The sequence below is a fragment of the Symphodus melops genome (genome assembly GCF_947650265.1).
Source record: "Symphodus melops genome assembly, chromosome: 6".
Taxonomy (NCBI): domain Eukaryota; kingdom Metazoa; phylum Chordata; class Actinopteri; order Labriformes; family Labridae; genus Symphodus; species Symphodus melops.
Genome location: NC_136696.1, coordinates 15,358,438 through 15,373,582, shown reverse-complemented (window position 1 = coordinate 15,373,582; position 15,145 = coordinate 15,358,438). Strand labels below are relative to the sequence as shown.

At 40.8% G+C, this 15,145-nt stretch overlaps 1 protein-coding gene across 1 annotated transcript in view; it reads left to right on the top strand.

The window, feature by feature from the left end:
- The first annotated feature begins 10,949 nt into the window (after positions 1-10,949).
- The window catches only part of pclob (piccolo presynaptic cytomatrix protein b), a 54,077-nt gene continuing 49,881 nt past the window's right edge, over positions 10,950-15,145 (top strand). The window contains exons 1-3 of the mRNA XM_079346790.1: positions 10,950-11,130; positions 12,557-13,733; positions 14,050-14,889. Of these exons, the coding sequence (XP_079202916.1) occupies positions 12,819-13,733; positions 14,050-14,889 (1,755 nt within the window). The 5' untranslated portion in view covers positions 10,950-11,130; positions 12,557-12,818. The remainder of the gene's footprint in view (positions 11,131-12,556; positions 13,734-14,049; positions 14,890-15,145) is intronic.

The window sequence follows — 15,145 nt, the reverse complement described above, 5'->3', positions numbered from 1 at the left end:
ACAGTGCTCACAGTGCTTTGACTATGTCCATAAATCTAGCCTTGTTGGATTTGCTCCAATCTAAAACCACATAACCGTTTTTGCACACAGTTCGCACAGAGTAGCCATTTTTTTTCTCTCCATGCGGATGGTTTCCAAACGTACTGCAGAGGCGACAAGTGAAGGTTAAACATCAAACACATCTCTCCCTACATCCAAAAGTGATCTGATAAGCAAAAGGGGAAAGCACTATCAGTGGTGGTGCAGGCAGTAGCTTGCCCTGCATATCAGCTTAGGACAAAAGAGACTGCAGCTTCAAACCGAGGTGTATATTTGTGACCAATAAACACGATGACTACATACAGAGAGAGAGAGATAAGCATGCAAAATACACAAAATAAATAAAGGAATACTAAATTAACACAGACATCAAGCCGCTGTACACAGAAGTGATGTGTCAACATGTTTTGTGTGTTATCTCACTGGAACAGCTGTCACTGAGGCACAGGCTTTTCCTGTAACAGTCAGTACATTTTATAAACAGCACAAAGAGTAGTTGGAATGACCCCTGCAAAATACAATTTTCAAGCAGGTGTCACTTTGTTCATCTGTTTGTATTCATAATCTCTAAATCCATAAATAATACCTCATTTTGTCTTACATATGCTTTCTAAAGGCATACGGAAAACTCACTCAACCTCATAAAGATGATTCACTGGGCTGCATGTGTCTCACTCGATGTTGCTTTGGAGTTTGCACGTATGAAAGATGCTCTTATACCTCACAACACACAACAGGCACAGACAGGACGGCCGAGGGAGTGAGAAAGATGGGAGGCGTAGATCATACAGGCTTTTCACTGCTGCTGATAGCCAAGGGAAAGTGTGTTGGTTGGGGGGGGGGTCAATGAGAGAGGATGAGTCAAAAGGAAACCATGAGGGGAGAAAGAAAGAGAGAACATGGGAACTTGTACTAAGGGGGATGTGTATGGAGCGCTGCTCTTCTCACCTCGGGGTGTTTGCCTCCCCTGGGACAAGCACATCTTTGAATTATGTTGCTGTCTCGTCTCGTAACCGAGCATAAGCTTTAGATAGCTTCTTTGGGATCAGTTCACATACATGGACACTTTCTTTCTTTGTCTCAAATGTCCAAATGTCAACAAAGATGTATGTATGTATGCATGTGAATAAAACATGAGAAAAAAACTCTTAGTCTGCCAAGAGAAGTAGGACAGGTATCTGACGCAAGAGAGAAATGCAAATGCCCCAAAACAAAGTGAAAGCAAACACGTCGGATAGGAATAAATAAGAAATGTGTTTAGAAGAAGGAGACAAAAGGAGACTCTGTCAGGTGCATTTATGTCTTGGTATGCACCTCTAGCAAAATCTGTGCATATTTATCTGGATCTATATTAACTGCATTTATATGTTTCCGCATGCATTTCAACATTCAATGAGAGTTTTGACCATTCCATGAATCCGCATGCACGTGTGTGACGCAGTGAGTGCTGTGTCATTAATCTGTGTGTAATCACTACATTTGTGTCCATGTGGTTGGTTGATCCCTCCTCTAATCCGTCTCTTTATCCCTGCATCTTCATCATTACATCACACTGACCTTTGCACCCTGGCGGCAGCCCCAACAGCTGCCTGAGGCTGTTGAACAACAGCACAGGAAACACGTGCAGTCCAGCAACACATTGACTCCACATGCTGGGCACAACAGGGAAATGAGCAGGAATCTGGAAGTTTTGCACAATAGTTTAAGAGCTTAATGTCTGCCACATGGCTAAATAATGCTGTAGAAGCTCGACTACAAACACAGGAATATGAAATATGAATACTTGGCGCTCTATGGCATGCACTATAGCAGAAATTCTCTGAATTAATTGCTGGGGATCTCAAGACGTTTACTGCAAAATAAATGCTTGTATTGAATATTTGACGTCTTGTATTTGAGTTGTAACCTATGTTTGCAGGTTTCAATGACTGAGGCTCTCTCATCTGATCTACAGTGCATTAGTCCTTAGATAAAAACTCTCCTTTTCTTTGATTCAAATCTTTTTGCGACTAAAATAATGTCACATGAACATTTTATTCAGATTTAATATTTTGTTTTAAAGACAAACATTTCTCACCCGAGGAAGAGGAAAAAGGACATTTTTAAATAGCTTGGATTTAGGAAATGTGGGTGGGGGAAAGAAAAGGTAAACTAAAAATGAGATAACATTTTACCGAGTGTTGACTCACCTCTCTGACTCCAAACTGCTATGAGAGACACTTCTGTAGGGCTATGAGGTAGAGATGCAACTGCAGAAACAGTTTTTATTCCTAAGACTATTAAAGCACTTGTGATTGATCTTACTAAAAGTATTAGGCAGACTGCTCACCTTTGGTATAACATTTTCAAAGAGATTTTTTAAAATGTCTTTGTGAACCCTTTAGACACTTACAAGTGATTATGTAAGATTTGTCTCAAATGCAATACATCACCGCTTAAGCAAATTCTCTCTTTTACCGCTCAGTTCGTGCTACTGTCGACTGAAGTAGCAAACTATCAAACACGATTTGCAAATTTACCTCAACTATCGCTGTAAAATTAGTAACACCTGTTTATATTAAAGCACGCTAGAGGAAGTTCTCAAATTGCAAATTAGATTTGTTGGCAAAGGAAGACTGAGCCGCCACTGTTTCATGAACACATGAAACAAGTCAGCTAGGACGTTAATTCCTCCAGTCGAATGGAACTATCACAAAGGTACTGGATACTGTTTCTTCTTGATTTTCACTTTTTTTTTTTTTTTTTGACATTTTAAACAAACAGATATTCAGTTGTTCAGTAACTGCATTTTTTTCAACAAAAGGGTTAAATTATACAATATGGTTTGCTGGCTCCTGACAAAGGAGGAAGTGTTTTTCCAGTGTTTAAAGACTGTACTCATTCATTTTAATGAAATATTCTTGTCTGATCTAAACTTATCTAGGCTGTATCTCAGTTGGCAGAGTCTCCTAATCGGAGAGTCAGGATTCCAATCCTTGGGCAAGGAACTTAACCCAAGTTGCTCCTGCTGCTTTGTCTATGGCGTATCAGTGTGTATGAGTGTGATTAGATATTAGCAGCCTCTGCCATCACATTCTGAATTGGTCATTGTGACTTGTAGAGTAAATGTGCTTTGAGTAGTCAGAAGACTAGAAAAGCAATTTACTGTAAAAGCTCAAGTGCATTTAACATTTATTTAAAATTGGGATAACGTTATATAATCTTCTCTTTAATTTGTGTTACCGATCTATGCAAAAACAAAGTGTCATTCTTCTTTTCATTGTAATAGCCTGCCTCAAGCACTTCAGAAAAAGTTAATCATTCTGTTATAGAGTTCTGAAAATGTTTAATTCATAAGAAGTATCAGTTACATTTAACATAAACGTTTTTCATGTCATTGCATGAATGCACGAAATGTACTTTACACTGGAGCGGATCATGTCACAGGATATACATGGCAGTAAATAAATAACACAGTTCAGGCCAGATATATGCATACATGAACATAGTTTTTCTCTACAGGTACACCTGTCATGCTCGTTTTATTGTATGTGTAACTCCACATTAACCTACATGGTTTAGACCAATACTTTTGACTATTTTGATAAGCGTAGCATGCCCATCAATATTGGATATTACACCAACAGCTGTGAGACATGCTGACTTGACACGCAGAAACCTGTGAATTGCTGTTTTCACAAGTTAGCAAAGCAGACAGCTTGCACTGAGGTGGATGATTTGCTGTATCCAGGTGTAGGTGTACAGCAGTTACACTTTAAGCTGAGCTGCATAAACCTGAAAAATGGTCCTCAAAATGAACTGCTCAAACATTGTACGGGCCAGGTTTTTTTTTCTTTTAGTGAATACATCAAGCACCCATAACACAGTGATGTGTGTGCATTATAGCAGCAGGCAGCTGGGAGCCTGTGGTTGCTGGTGAATATTTGATGAGAGAATGGATCCTCTCCCTAGGCAGGCTGTGCACAGTGTGCATACTGAATCGCACACACACACAAACGTGCACATACAGGCACACGCTTATGTACACACACAGCAGGTGGTACAGTTTTTCTGCTCTATCAAAGCCGTACAGTATGCTGAGCGGCCAGTGAAGGTGATATCAGACTAAACTGCAAAAGTCCTGATGAAAAGCACACTAGAAAGCGATGCCTCTTTTCCTCCATGGGCGCCTTTTCAGAAATGAATGTGACACACAGTCATGCACTCATGCAAGGTCATCTGCTCTTTTTCCTTCATACTGTAGCTTTCAAGTGGCAAGTGAGGAATACTATGAGGAAGTCAAAGAATAAGATGGGCTAGAAGTTGAGCAATTTTGAGTTGAGTGCACTTATATTTATATTCAGGAGTAATACTATTTGTAGTATTAAATACCATGTACATTTTTTAAAGCCACCTACAGACCCAACAAATCCAAATTCTCTTAATCAAACAGAAAACACTGACAGTCAAAGACCTCTTCAACCATCCAAATCATCTACAACAGCTACCAAACGGTTGCCAAAATTTTTTCAGCAAAGAAAAAGTACAGTAAGAACAACCTCAGAGGAAAATTTATGCTAAAATAAAAGCAGTAAGGACCAACATGAAAATACACTGTATCCCAATAAATGGAGTTAATTTATGGAACAGCTCTTGTGAAGAATTGAAAAGATGTAAAACATTCAAAAGGAAAGTTCAAACACATTTTCAATACTGGGGTATCAATGTGGAATTCTTTAAAAGGAAAACATTTGCGATATGCAAAGTACAGTATGTGAGCAATGTTTGCCTCTGACACTGTACACTGGTGAAGCAGGAGTCCTCTGGTAGTCTTAAACCTCCTCTTCCTTTACACCTCTTCAATTATACAGCCAGCTGTCTAGACCTTATCACAGCACCTCTGCAAATGTTCTGATGTCTCTCTCTCCCTGCCGAAACATCAAACACTACTGTAAACCAAACAACAATATTTGTACAGTGACTGCACAGACTCACCACTGATCATTTGGCCTGTTCAGTGGTAGGGTTAATACATTTTCTCTGTTTCAGTGATTTTCTGTCACGCAGTTAGAATTTGTGTTTAGCAGGCTTTCTTACTGGGCCATAAAAAGAAGCAATGCCTTGAACACAATGCAGATGTCTGCACTTTACTTTAAATAATTCAGGCAGCTAATGGCTACTATAGTATTAGATGTGTCTGATTAAAGAATGACAGTGGGGACTTACAGCTAAAGGCATTTGCCAGATCTAATAAAGGATTATGCAAGTATTAAAGCAGCATGCAGCTCTGCCAATATGCCTTTTGCGTTTAGAGCCTGCTACACCTTTCCTGTTCTCCTAGTTTTTATCAATGTACTGTGCTTATTACAATAATCAGATAATAATCATTATTGTGCAGGATGTGCTCTCATCTTTCTCTCTTTTGCCTTTGTGACTCTTATAAGCATTGATTTCCTGCTCACTGATTTGTAGGATACGAGGGCGTGAACTGTGAAATCCTCAGAACTCTCCCCGGACATGTCAGTAGAGGGAGGGGCTGGCAAGAGAATCAAGATAAGAATAGAAGGAGCAGCGATAAGTGTAATGTCTTGTAGGCACTGTTCCTTTAAGAGTATTTTTAGTTTGGTGGATAGCAGTGGTCACTGGTCAGGAAAAAAAAAAGCCTGGGTGGCTTGAGAGACTTGTGCAGCATTCTGGCGAGATGCTGTGTGAGGAAAGGGAGAGGGCGAAGCACTAACGATGCTCCTTTTAGTTACACACAGCAGACTGCCAAGGCTGTAACTCTACCTGCGTATCATGCACATTTTAACACAATCAAGTTATCAGACAGTCCATTACATTCTTGTAACATTTGTAATGTGTGACAAGGTAAAGACTCAATTGTGAAGCAGTAGTCAAAAGGAAAATACGTTTTCCCATGTTTTCACTTTGTGTAAGGGTCAATCATTTGAACAAAAAATACGTTTTCTTTATATACTTACTAATTTAGAGATACAAACAAGGGAGGATCACATGACACCAGTCATCAATTCTGTAAGTCTTAATGCAATACTTAAAACCATAATGTGAAAAATCAATTTTCATTTAGTCATTTTAGTGCATTCTTGAGAGGAGTGTCGGGAGTCCATATTTTTCCCCTCGTCAGGGTAGGTCTGTAAATTTAATGACACTGGCAAAGTGTATGTGATCGGGTTACTGTATAGATTACATGGTGACCCTAACAAACACAGGCAGAGAGAGACCTAGAGACCTAGAGAGGACAGCAATACAACTCTATGCAGGTTACAGCTCCACACTGCTCCGGTTCTTCTCCAGAGAAAACCATGCCAGGGAAAAACTGTTTTGCCTTCCTCAAGGGTCACAAGAGGTGTGTGTGTGATTTTGTTACTTTATTATTTCTTTTCAAACTAGGTGCTTTACCTGGTTAGTCTTATGGCATGTATAAGTGACTCTTTGGCTGTTGTTGTTGTTGTTGTGCAAGTTGCATTCTCATCCATGAGAATTACAGCTCGGGGAGTTGAAAACTGCGAGGCAGCATTATGCTTCAGTGTGGTGGCTTAATTAAAATGTGAGCAAGATAAGTACTGCTTCTGAGCTCTGTTTGTTTGACTGTGTTTGAGTGTGAGAGAGCAAAGAGAGAAAGAAATTGGTTGTGTGGGTTCTGGCATCGAGCTTACCAGTGCAGAAAATAATACAAATGCTGTGTAAATATGATGCCTTTCTAATGATGTTCGCCTGAGTGAGCAGCGAGGCAATGCTGCAGAAAGGAAAACCACAGAGGCACCTGGTCAACTGTCAGACAAGACATGACCTAATGTCTATGTTAACGTTTGGATGAAATAGAAGACGGTATAGGTATGAGCTGTTTTCACTTTGTATTGATTGTCGAGGAAATTATCAAGGCTTGACTCCACACGATAAGACTCCTTAGACTCAGATGGCTCTCATTGATGAAAGTTTATACATCAGATGAATTCTGCAGGAGATATGATTCAACATCACACTTGTTCTTCAGTGTCATGCTCAAACACAACTGCTGGACACTTCCAAAGGCTCTGCATATATTCAAAAAGACATTGTCATTATCAGAGTTGTTTCCACATTGACCCACCTAGAATAATCTGTGACGCCTTGGAGCCTGGAGTGAACAACGAGTTCTCCCAAACATCCTTGCAGATATCAGGAAGAGCTGTTGAAACTCTCCGAGCTGTTCTTGGTCTGTAGACAAAGCTGAACTGTGTCAGGTCTGACTGACATCACGAACAGGAAATTAACATTACACAATAATTAAGCAGTTATAGAAATTCTATAACACTGATGTATTTCAGGTTTGCAAAAAAGATAAATGTAATAAATCTGACAAATGTATACAAGCTTAAACAACATACTAAAGAGCTCATTTATCAGCAGCTGATTTACATCAACTAACTCTAGCATTTAATCAATTTCTAGCTGATGTCCCCAATTACTAGCTTAGTTTACTAAATGCTAGCTGGTTCTTAGATAGATAGATAGATACTTTATTGATCCCGAGGGAAATTCAAGGCATCCAGTAGCAGTATACAGACAGGCAGGACACAAGACATTAGTTACAATACACTTATGCCAGCTATTAATGTTAAACTGTTGTGATTAGTTTAATTATGACTGGATGGTGCAGGATTTTTTACTATCCATTGTCTGTGTAGTTCAATAAGAAATGAGTAAATAATCCATACTTGTCACATTTCCTATGTGTAGTATTTTATTCTGCACCTGGAACTCAACATTACAACTTTAGGACAGCATGTCAATCCCAAGTGTGACATCAGAGGAATTTTCCACTGTGTAAGTATGGTGTTCGTCTAAAGACTTTCAGGTTAGCTGGACTGCATACTCAAACTATCAAAGGACTATCAGTGTGGATGTTGTTGTGTCTTTTGTTGGACTACGGACCTGTCCAAGAGGCTTCTCAGCTTGACCTTTCAAGACTTCAGCCCCCTCAACAGAACTGTTTTTTCAAATAAAAATTGGCTTCTGTTCCAGCTATAAATTATTAAGAGCTGATGTGCTTCACTGAAACACAATTAAGGTATACATCTTTAAAGTGTACATGTTTAAAGGAAGAGTTAAAATAACAGTAAGTATATTTTCTGTTCATTCATTAATCATTTTCCTGCTCTACTCCTCCCTAGCTGGGGATTCAATTTAATGGAAATTGTGAATTGTGAAGTTGTCAATTCAGTAATTATAGAATGTTGTGCGCCTCTACCAGGACTACTAAGTAACACAAGACAACAGAAAGCAAAGTGGCTGATGCTGTTCTTTTGAAATTCCTGCTGGGAATTCAGTCAGTTTTCTACGGGACCTGCTTGAATGGAGAAGCATTGTAAAGAAAAAGATTGTTCCCTCGAAATTCATTTTACCTCAATCCTTGTGGGAATTTACTCAACACGTAGAGGTAAATTCAGACAAAAGAACTTGCAGGTGAAACACTTTAAAATTCCAGCTTTTCAAGCGGGTTCCAAATGAGCAGAATTGAATTCCAGTCACAACTCAATAGACACAAGACCATCCCTTTTATTCTCGGGTCTATCTTAACGAGTGATTCTGTTAAAGTCCATGATGCTTCAGCTGTGAGAGTGCAGGATTAAAGTCTGGTCCAGCATTGTCAGAGAGTGCGTGGGAGTAAAAGAAAGGATGGTGACAGTGGAGATTGTGGTTATTGCTTTTAAACTGACAAGCGGGAGGGGGGGGGATCAAAAGAAAAGAACATGATGGTAGCGCATCTGGTGATTGCCTGCTGTCTCACACTCTTACATAATGCTGTTGACTGACAAACACGACTCACTCTGTAGGATGAAAACTGTTTTGACATCAATGAAAACAATGATGAGAAACCCAGTTTGTGTGTGTATGGCCATGTGCTTTAAATAACAGGCCAAAACAGCGCTGTTACATATTCTTTTGAAAATATATGGAGAGGTCCATATCTCTGTTCTGGTTATAAGTGGGGTCATTAGGCCTGCAAATTATAAAATTCCAGAAAAAAACAGAAAGAGTATTTTATTCTTATTTTAAGCAAAAGATTGTCGAGCAGCAGATTGTCAGGATGAGGTAGATTTTAGCAGTCTTAGATTACTTAAAGGATTTCCGGCCCATGCAAAGCCACTGCCTATATCCCCAGATGGAGATTGTGCTGATGAACGTTTCCTCTGCGCGTCTGTGTGTGTGTCAGCAGTGAAGCCAAATCTGGCACTTTCCAAAGAGAGACCACAGCGATTCAGCCGCTCGCACATCAAGCATGACGTAACTTTTCAACACACGCCCACACACCACTTGCTCTCAGTCCTTCCCACACATCGCACACACCCTCCCCACATACTGAATAGAAATGTATTGATTGTGGTGTTCAAATTTGCACAAGCGTGGGAGAGATGTCATTCATTGTTTTATGAGTTTTATCATTCAGTTCGGATGTCTCCTCCTCTTATTCTTAAATCATGATTTCTAAACATCTAGATTATATTCTGTGAGGGAGGATGTGTAAAGCACGATTTTTATGGGAATATCCAGGGCTTTATTATGTGGTATCGTGGTTAAGATACTAATTAATTTTGACCATCATGGTCAGTCTCACTTTGTCTCTGCATCTGGCCTGAGAAGGAGAAGCAAAAAATAAGAATGCCGGCAAGTTTTTTTTTTTTTGTCACCCCAACAGTGGCACAAGATAAGATCACCAAGATTGTCTCCTCACATCACATCTGCCCTGTAGAAAAACTCTTGTTGGAGGACTGCCAGAATGAGAAGGCCAACACAGGAAGAAGAGAGAGGTTACACTGACTCAAGAAGTGCTTTGTGCCTGTGGGTGTTCACATCCTATTACATACATCTCCATTTAGTCTTCTATAAACTAAAAATGCAACCAACAGCAACAAACTTTGATAAAGGCCCAGGAGGACATGTCTAGACGGTGTATATACTACAGAAGAACTGCTGCAGACTTATGAAAAGCTTCTGCTCCAAACTGTAAATGCTAAATAAAAATGTCTTTATTTGGAGACAGTCTTTGAACACATTTGGCTTTCGGATGAAGCAGTTTGGTCCTCTACATTGATAAATAAAGATAAATGCTGTATGACAGGCATTGTTGGGGTTCATTATAAAAGCTTAGATGAGTCATGCTACTTACAACGCAAAAACGTAAAGATGGAAGTACAATTTCTGAGATGTGAATTGGAAAATGTTTCAATTTAAAAAACGTTATTCATCCCACTAGGAACCATTTTTACTGTTAACGGTTTGGAGAAGTTATACTTTAAAGAGAACAGCTCCAGAGAAGGAATGATAACCTACGTACATAAACGGATATATAATTGCACCAACAGAAAGAGAGAAAATAGTTCATAATAACAACTAATAATAGAATAAAAGATTTATCAATAATTATCATTCTTGCATAGCTCATCTGATTTGTAATGCTAACCTGGCATAAATCTGTAAAAGATAAGCAAATACATAGATCTGTTTATCAAATACTAACTACAACACAGAATCAACAATCTATTTAGTATCCATTTTTATTATGTATCGTTATGTACATGAAACTTATTTTACAGACACTGTGTGAATCTTAGTAAAGATGTTTGAACAAAGATTGGTTTATAAAATACGAAAATGGTATTTCATATATAGTCTACGTGAAATTGAATACTGATTAATAAACTGACATTCCCCTGATGGCTCTTCACTCTCGCTGCTAAAATCGCATTATCCCTCTACAGTACCCATGATCTACAACCTGACATTTCGCATAGGTCTATGTCACTGTCGCAGAGAAAATGTGCAACATATAACGAGGAGGGTAAATCTTCAGGTTTTCGCTGCCGATCACACGTGACTCCGGGGGAAATAAATCGCCTTGTCCCCTTTAATTTCAATTTCCGTGCGTGATATATATTGTGATCACCTGTCAGATGCGGCGCCTGCGCACTGGAGTGGGAGGCGGAGTGGATGCTGATCGCTCTCTATCTGCTGCCCTGTGCCCTCCATCCCTCGGCGATCAGACACGGACGTGGGGATATCCGAGGAGTTTCGGGCGAGGATAGGGACAGAGATCTGCTATTGATGAAGGTACCATTTACACCGCTTTCACGGGAATAGCGCGCTTCAGTGTTTGACATTGTGACCATGTAGGGTGAAGGATGCTCGGCTGCAGGATGGGAGGTGGGGGGAGACACGGGAGTGGATAACAGTATTTCTGCCGCCGATGAAAGAGCTTTTCATGGGTTTCCTCGTTGATGTTTATTGGTTTTAAAACACATCCGAAATATAAACAGTCTTCTGTTCAAGGGCACACAAATAGGTGATAACGTGCTTTTTATTTCCTGCTAACCCTCTATGCTCAGAGCTGTCATCACCTCATACCCTTTGCGGACTTGCATATTATCTGGCTATGTATGTTGTTTTTAATATCTTGATAAAACGATGTGATGTGGATTGACTCTTAACTGCTCATTTTGTGAACCAGTGTTTTTTCGTTGTTGTTGTTGGGGGTTTTTTTCGACTGTGAGTAAACGTTAATTTACACAGACAACTGCTCATCCCAGACCTCTCCTGCCCTTCATTTTTCCTTTTTGTAACGCAAAGTATTAGTTTTTGACAGGCCTCCCGGATGTGCCTGCATTTTCTCCAGAGAGAGAGAGAGAGAGAGAGAGAGAGAGAGCGCAAGCTTTTTACGTGTTTACTCGACGTGCTGCTGTAAGACATATCCTGCATGATATTGCTCACTCCTCTACACACGGGGCTACACGGGCGAGGAAAACGCGTGCATGTGATCAGCTGAGGATGACGATGGCAGGCAAATAGTAATCCGGATGTGGGAATCCAGATTGGATGGTTATTGGAATTTGATTTGTAGTTGCCGTTAAGAAGAGTATGCCTCCTGTGTTGCACGTTGTACAGTATTGTATTGCTGAAAGCGATCTCTGAGGTTTGTACAGTTGGCTATATGCTGTGATCAGCAGAGCGGCTCAGACCCTGTCCATGGTGCTGAAAGCAACAGTCGAAGCGAAATAAATCAAAGTGAGGCTGAATCATTAATGGCGGTCTGTGTGTAGAGGTGACGACTGCTATGTAAATGATAATCGTTTCTGCTTGGATAAAAGTGAATTGTATTTGTAAAGCACTATTCTGTGTCACAGAGGCATAATAACAGTCTTTTCACTGTTGTTTTCAGTTCAGTCTAAGCCCCAGTTCGCTAAAAAGGTTGCTCTCTTAATAGAATTTTTTGTATCACAAATTATTTAAGTCCAAATGTTAAATTGGATCAGAGACCTAGCTTTGAGTGAGAAACAGTCAATAAATGATGTAAGGTTTCCTCTTCCTTCTTCACACTTTGGTTTGCTGTTGCTGCAGAACTGACTGTTTTTGCACCAGAAAAAAACATCGGCATAATAGAGAAGTTTGAATATGGTTCACGAATTATTTCGCCTTCCTTAGTCTTGTCTTGTCCTCTATGATCTAATACGGCGTCTCTTTCTGTTTCTTGTGCATTTAGGAAGTCTGAAGTAGATGCTGAGCCAGAGGAGAGCCCAGGGAGCAGCAGCAGCAGTAGCAGCAGCAGCAGCATTGGGGCTGTAGATGCCCTCTCCCCAGTACCAACCACAGCCCCCCTTCAGGCCTCTGCAGGAGAGGCAGAACAGAGAGGAGACAGCTCCTGTTCTGACTCAGACAGTACCGTAGACTCCAGCTCTTGTGAGGAGCAGGAGGAGGAGGAAGAGGAGGAGGGGGAGGAGGAGGAGGAGGAGGAAGACCCCACCATGTTTTCCTCCAAATTCCTAAGTGGGGCCAACCCTCTAAATGCTGTGTCCTCTGCTGTGAATAAATTTGGATTATTCGGAGATGATGGGGAAGGGGATAAAAATCAGAAAGCACCTTCCAAGCAAGGGGTTCCACAACCTGGAGAGCAGCAACCAGGAGCAGGCCCTGGCAAAGGCCCTCAAACACAGCAGGGACCCCAAAAATCGACCCAGGGCCCCTCTATGCAAAAGAGCCAGCCTCCTCCTAAACAAGGGTCACCGCAGCTGCATGGGAATGGACAGGCAGGACCCCCAAACAAGCCTGTCGGGCAACAAGTTGCTCAGAAGGCAGGGGCACAGCCTAAGGGCCCACCACCGAATGATTCACCGAAATCAGGGCAGCAACAACGGATTCTGACTAAAAGTGGAGCACAACAAGAACCTTCAAAGGCATCTTCACAACAACAGGCTCCACCTAAGACAGGGATGCAAAAACAAGGGCCTGCTAAGTCTGACGTGCAAGACTCCACAATGACTGGGTCACAAAGAACTGGCACACAGCAAGGGTCACCTAAAGTAGGACAGCAGCAGCAGGGGTCACCAAGATCTGGACAGCAACAGCAGGGTTCAACAAAGCCAGGACAGCAACAACAAGGAGTCAGGACTACACCACAACAGCAGTCCTCCGTTAAACCTGGACCTCAGCTGCAAGGTACTAAGGGACCTGGAACACCTGGCCTATCTCGGACAGGGTCTTCATCACAGGGGGCAACCAAAGCTGGACCTCAGTCAAAAGCAGCAGCTAATCCTCTTTGTCCAGTGTGTAAAACAACTGAACTTAATATGCATACCAAGGAACCACAGAACCATAAAACATGCACACAGTGTAAAACGGAAGTGTGCAGTTTGTGTGGCTTCAGCCCTCCAGACTCTGATGTAAGTACAGCACATTATACCATACTTTCTTGATATTGTATTTTGGCTTTATTTCTTAACTGACAATTGAAAACTATTTCACATTGTAAGACGTGCAATTCAGGGAAGCTCAGTGAGGCTACTCATTTTCAACACACTATGACACTGCACTATATCTATATGACAATAGTAGAAATTGTACAGAAATTCATTTTTACTATGATTGCGTTAAATGAGAAAAATAATATTTGTTTACTGGAACACTTGTTATCTTTACCTTTAAACATTTCTATCTTCTAACTGTGAAAATGTATTAATGTTTCCATTTTCTTAATAGGGGCGTGAGTGGCTGTGTCTTACATGCCAGATACAGAGAGCCCAAGGAACTTCTGAACCAACAGGACCTTCCATGAAAAAGCCCTCACCCAACAAAGTCCCCCCTGCTCAAAGTCAGCCATCTCCTGTTTCATCTGTGACAAAAGAAACAGCAACATCAGGTTCATCTCAGAAAATGCAGTCAACGTCTGCAAATGTGCCATCCAAGAGTGAAGTTGCTAAACGACCAGAAAGTCAAAAACAGGGCAGCCCAGGGTCCGTGCAGAAAATGACTCCCGAGCCTGAGAGAAAATCTTGGTCTCAAAAACCAGACCAGGCTAATCAAACTGGACGAAAACAAAGCAGTGCAGCTCCAGCTCCCCAGCAGCAGGAGTCAGCAGGTTTATTTGGCTTCGGTGGCTCTAAAACTGAGGCTGCAAAGCCAGAAGAGTCAGTGACTGGAAAGATGTTTGGTTTTGGTTCTTCAATTTTTAGTTCTGCATCTACCTTGATAGCTTCAGCTGTTCAGGATGAGTCTAAAACCACACCACCAATTTCTCCCAAAATGCAGTCAGCAAATGAGAACAAACCACCCACTGGTCAAAAGTCAATGCAAGACAAGAAACAAGAGCAAGTAAATGAAGGGAAATCCAATACAGTAGGAGTGGCCAAAGCTACTAAAGAGACCCCAAAGGCAGCAGCAGCCTCCCAAAATGTCCCTAAAACAGGCCAAGCTTGTCCTATCTGCAAGATGGTGCTCAATAAGGGCTCAAAGGATCCTCCCAACTACAACACCTGCACAGATTGTAAAAGTACTGTCTGCAACCAATGTGGATTTAACCCAATGCCAAATGTTAAAGAGGTAAGGCATGGTTGTTATTGATCAATAAGGTACAAAGGGCTACATAAAGAATTGAAAAAAGGGAGGAATTTTAAAATTGTTGAACTCTAAATATTGACATACACCATGTTTATCTTATTTATGAATTCTGATCCGTACTTTCCTTTGCTTCCATAGGTCATAGATAATCAGTCAGTCTATTATGTAGGAAAGGAAAGAGGAACAGAAATAATTCTTGTAAACTGGGTTTTGAAAGACAAAAATGTTTTGATTCCCT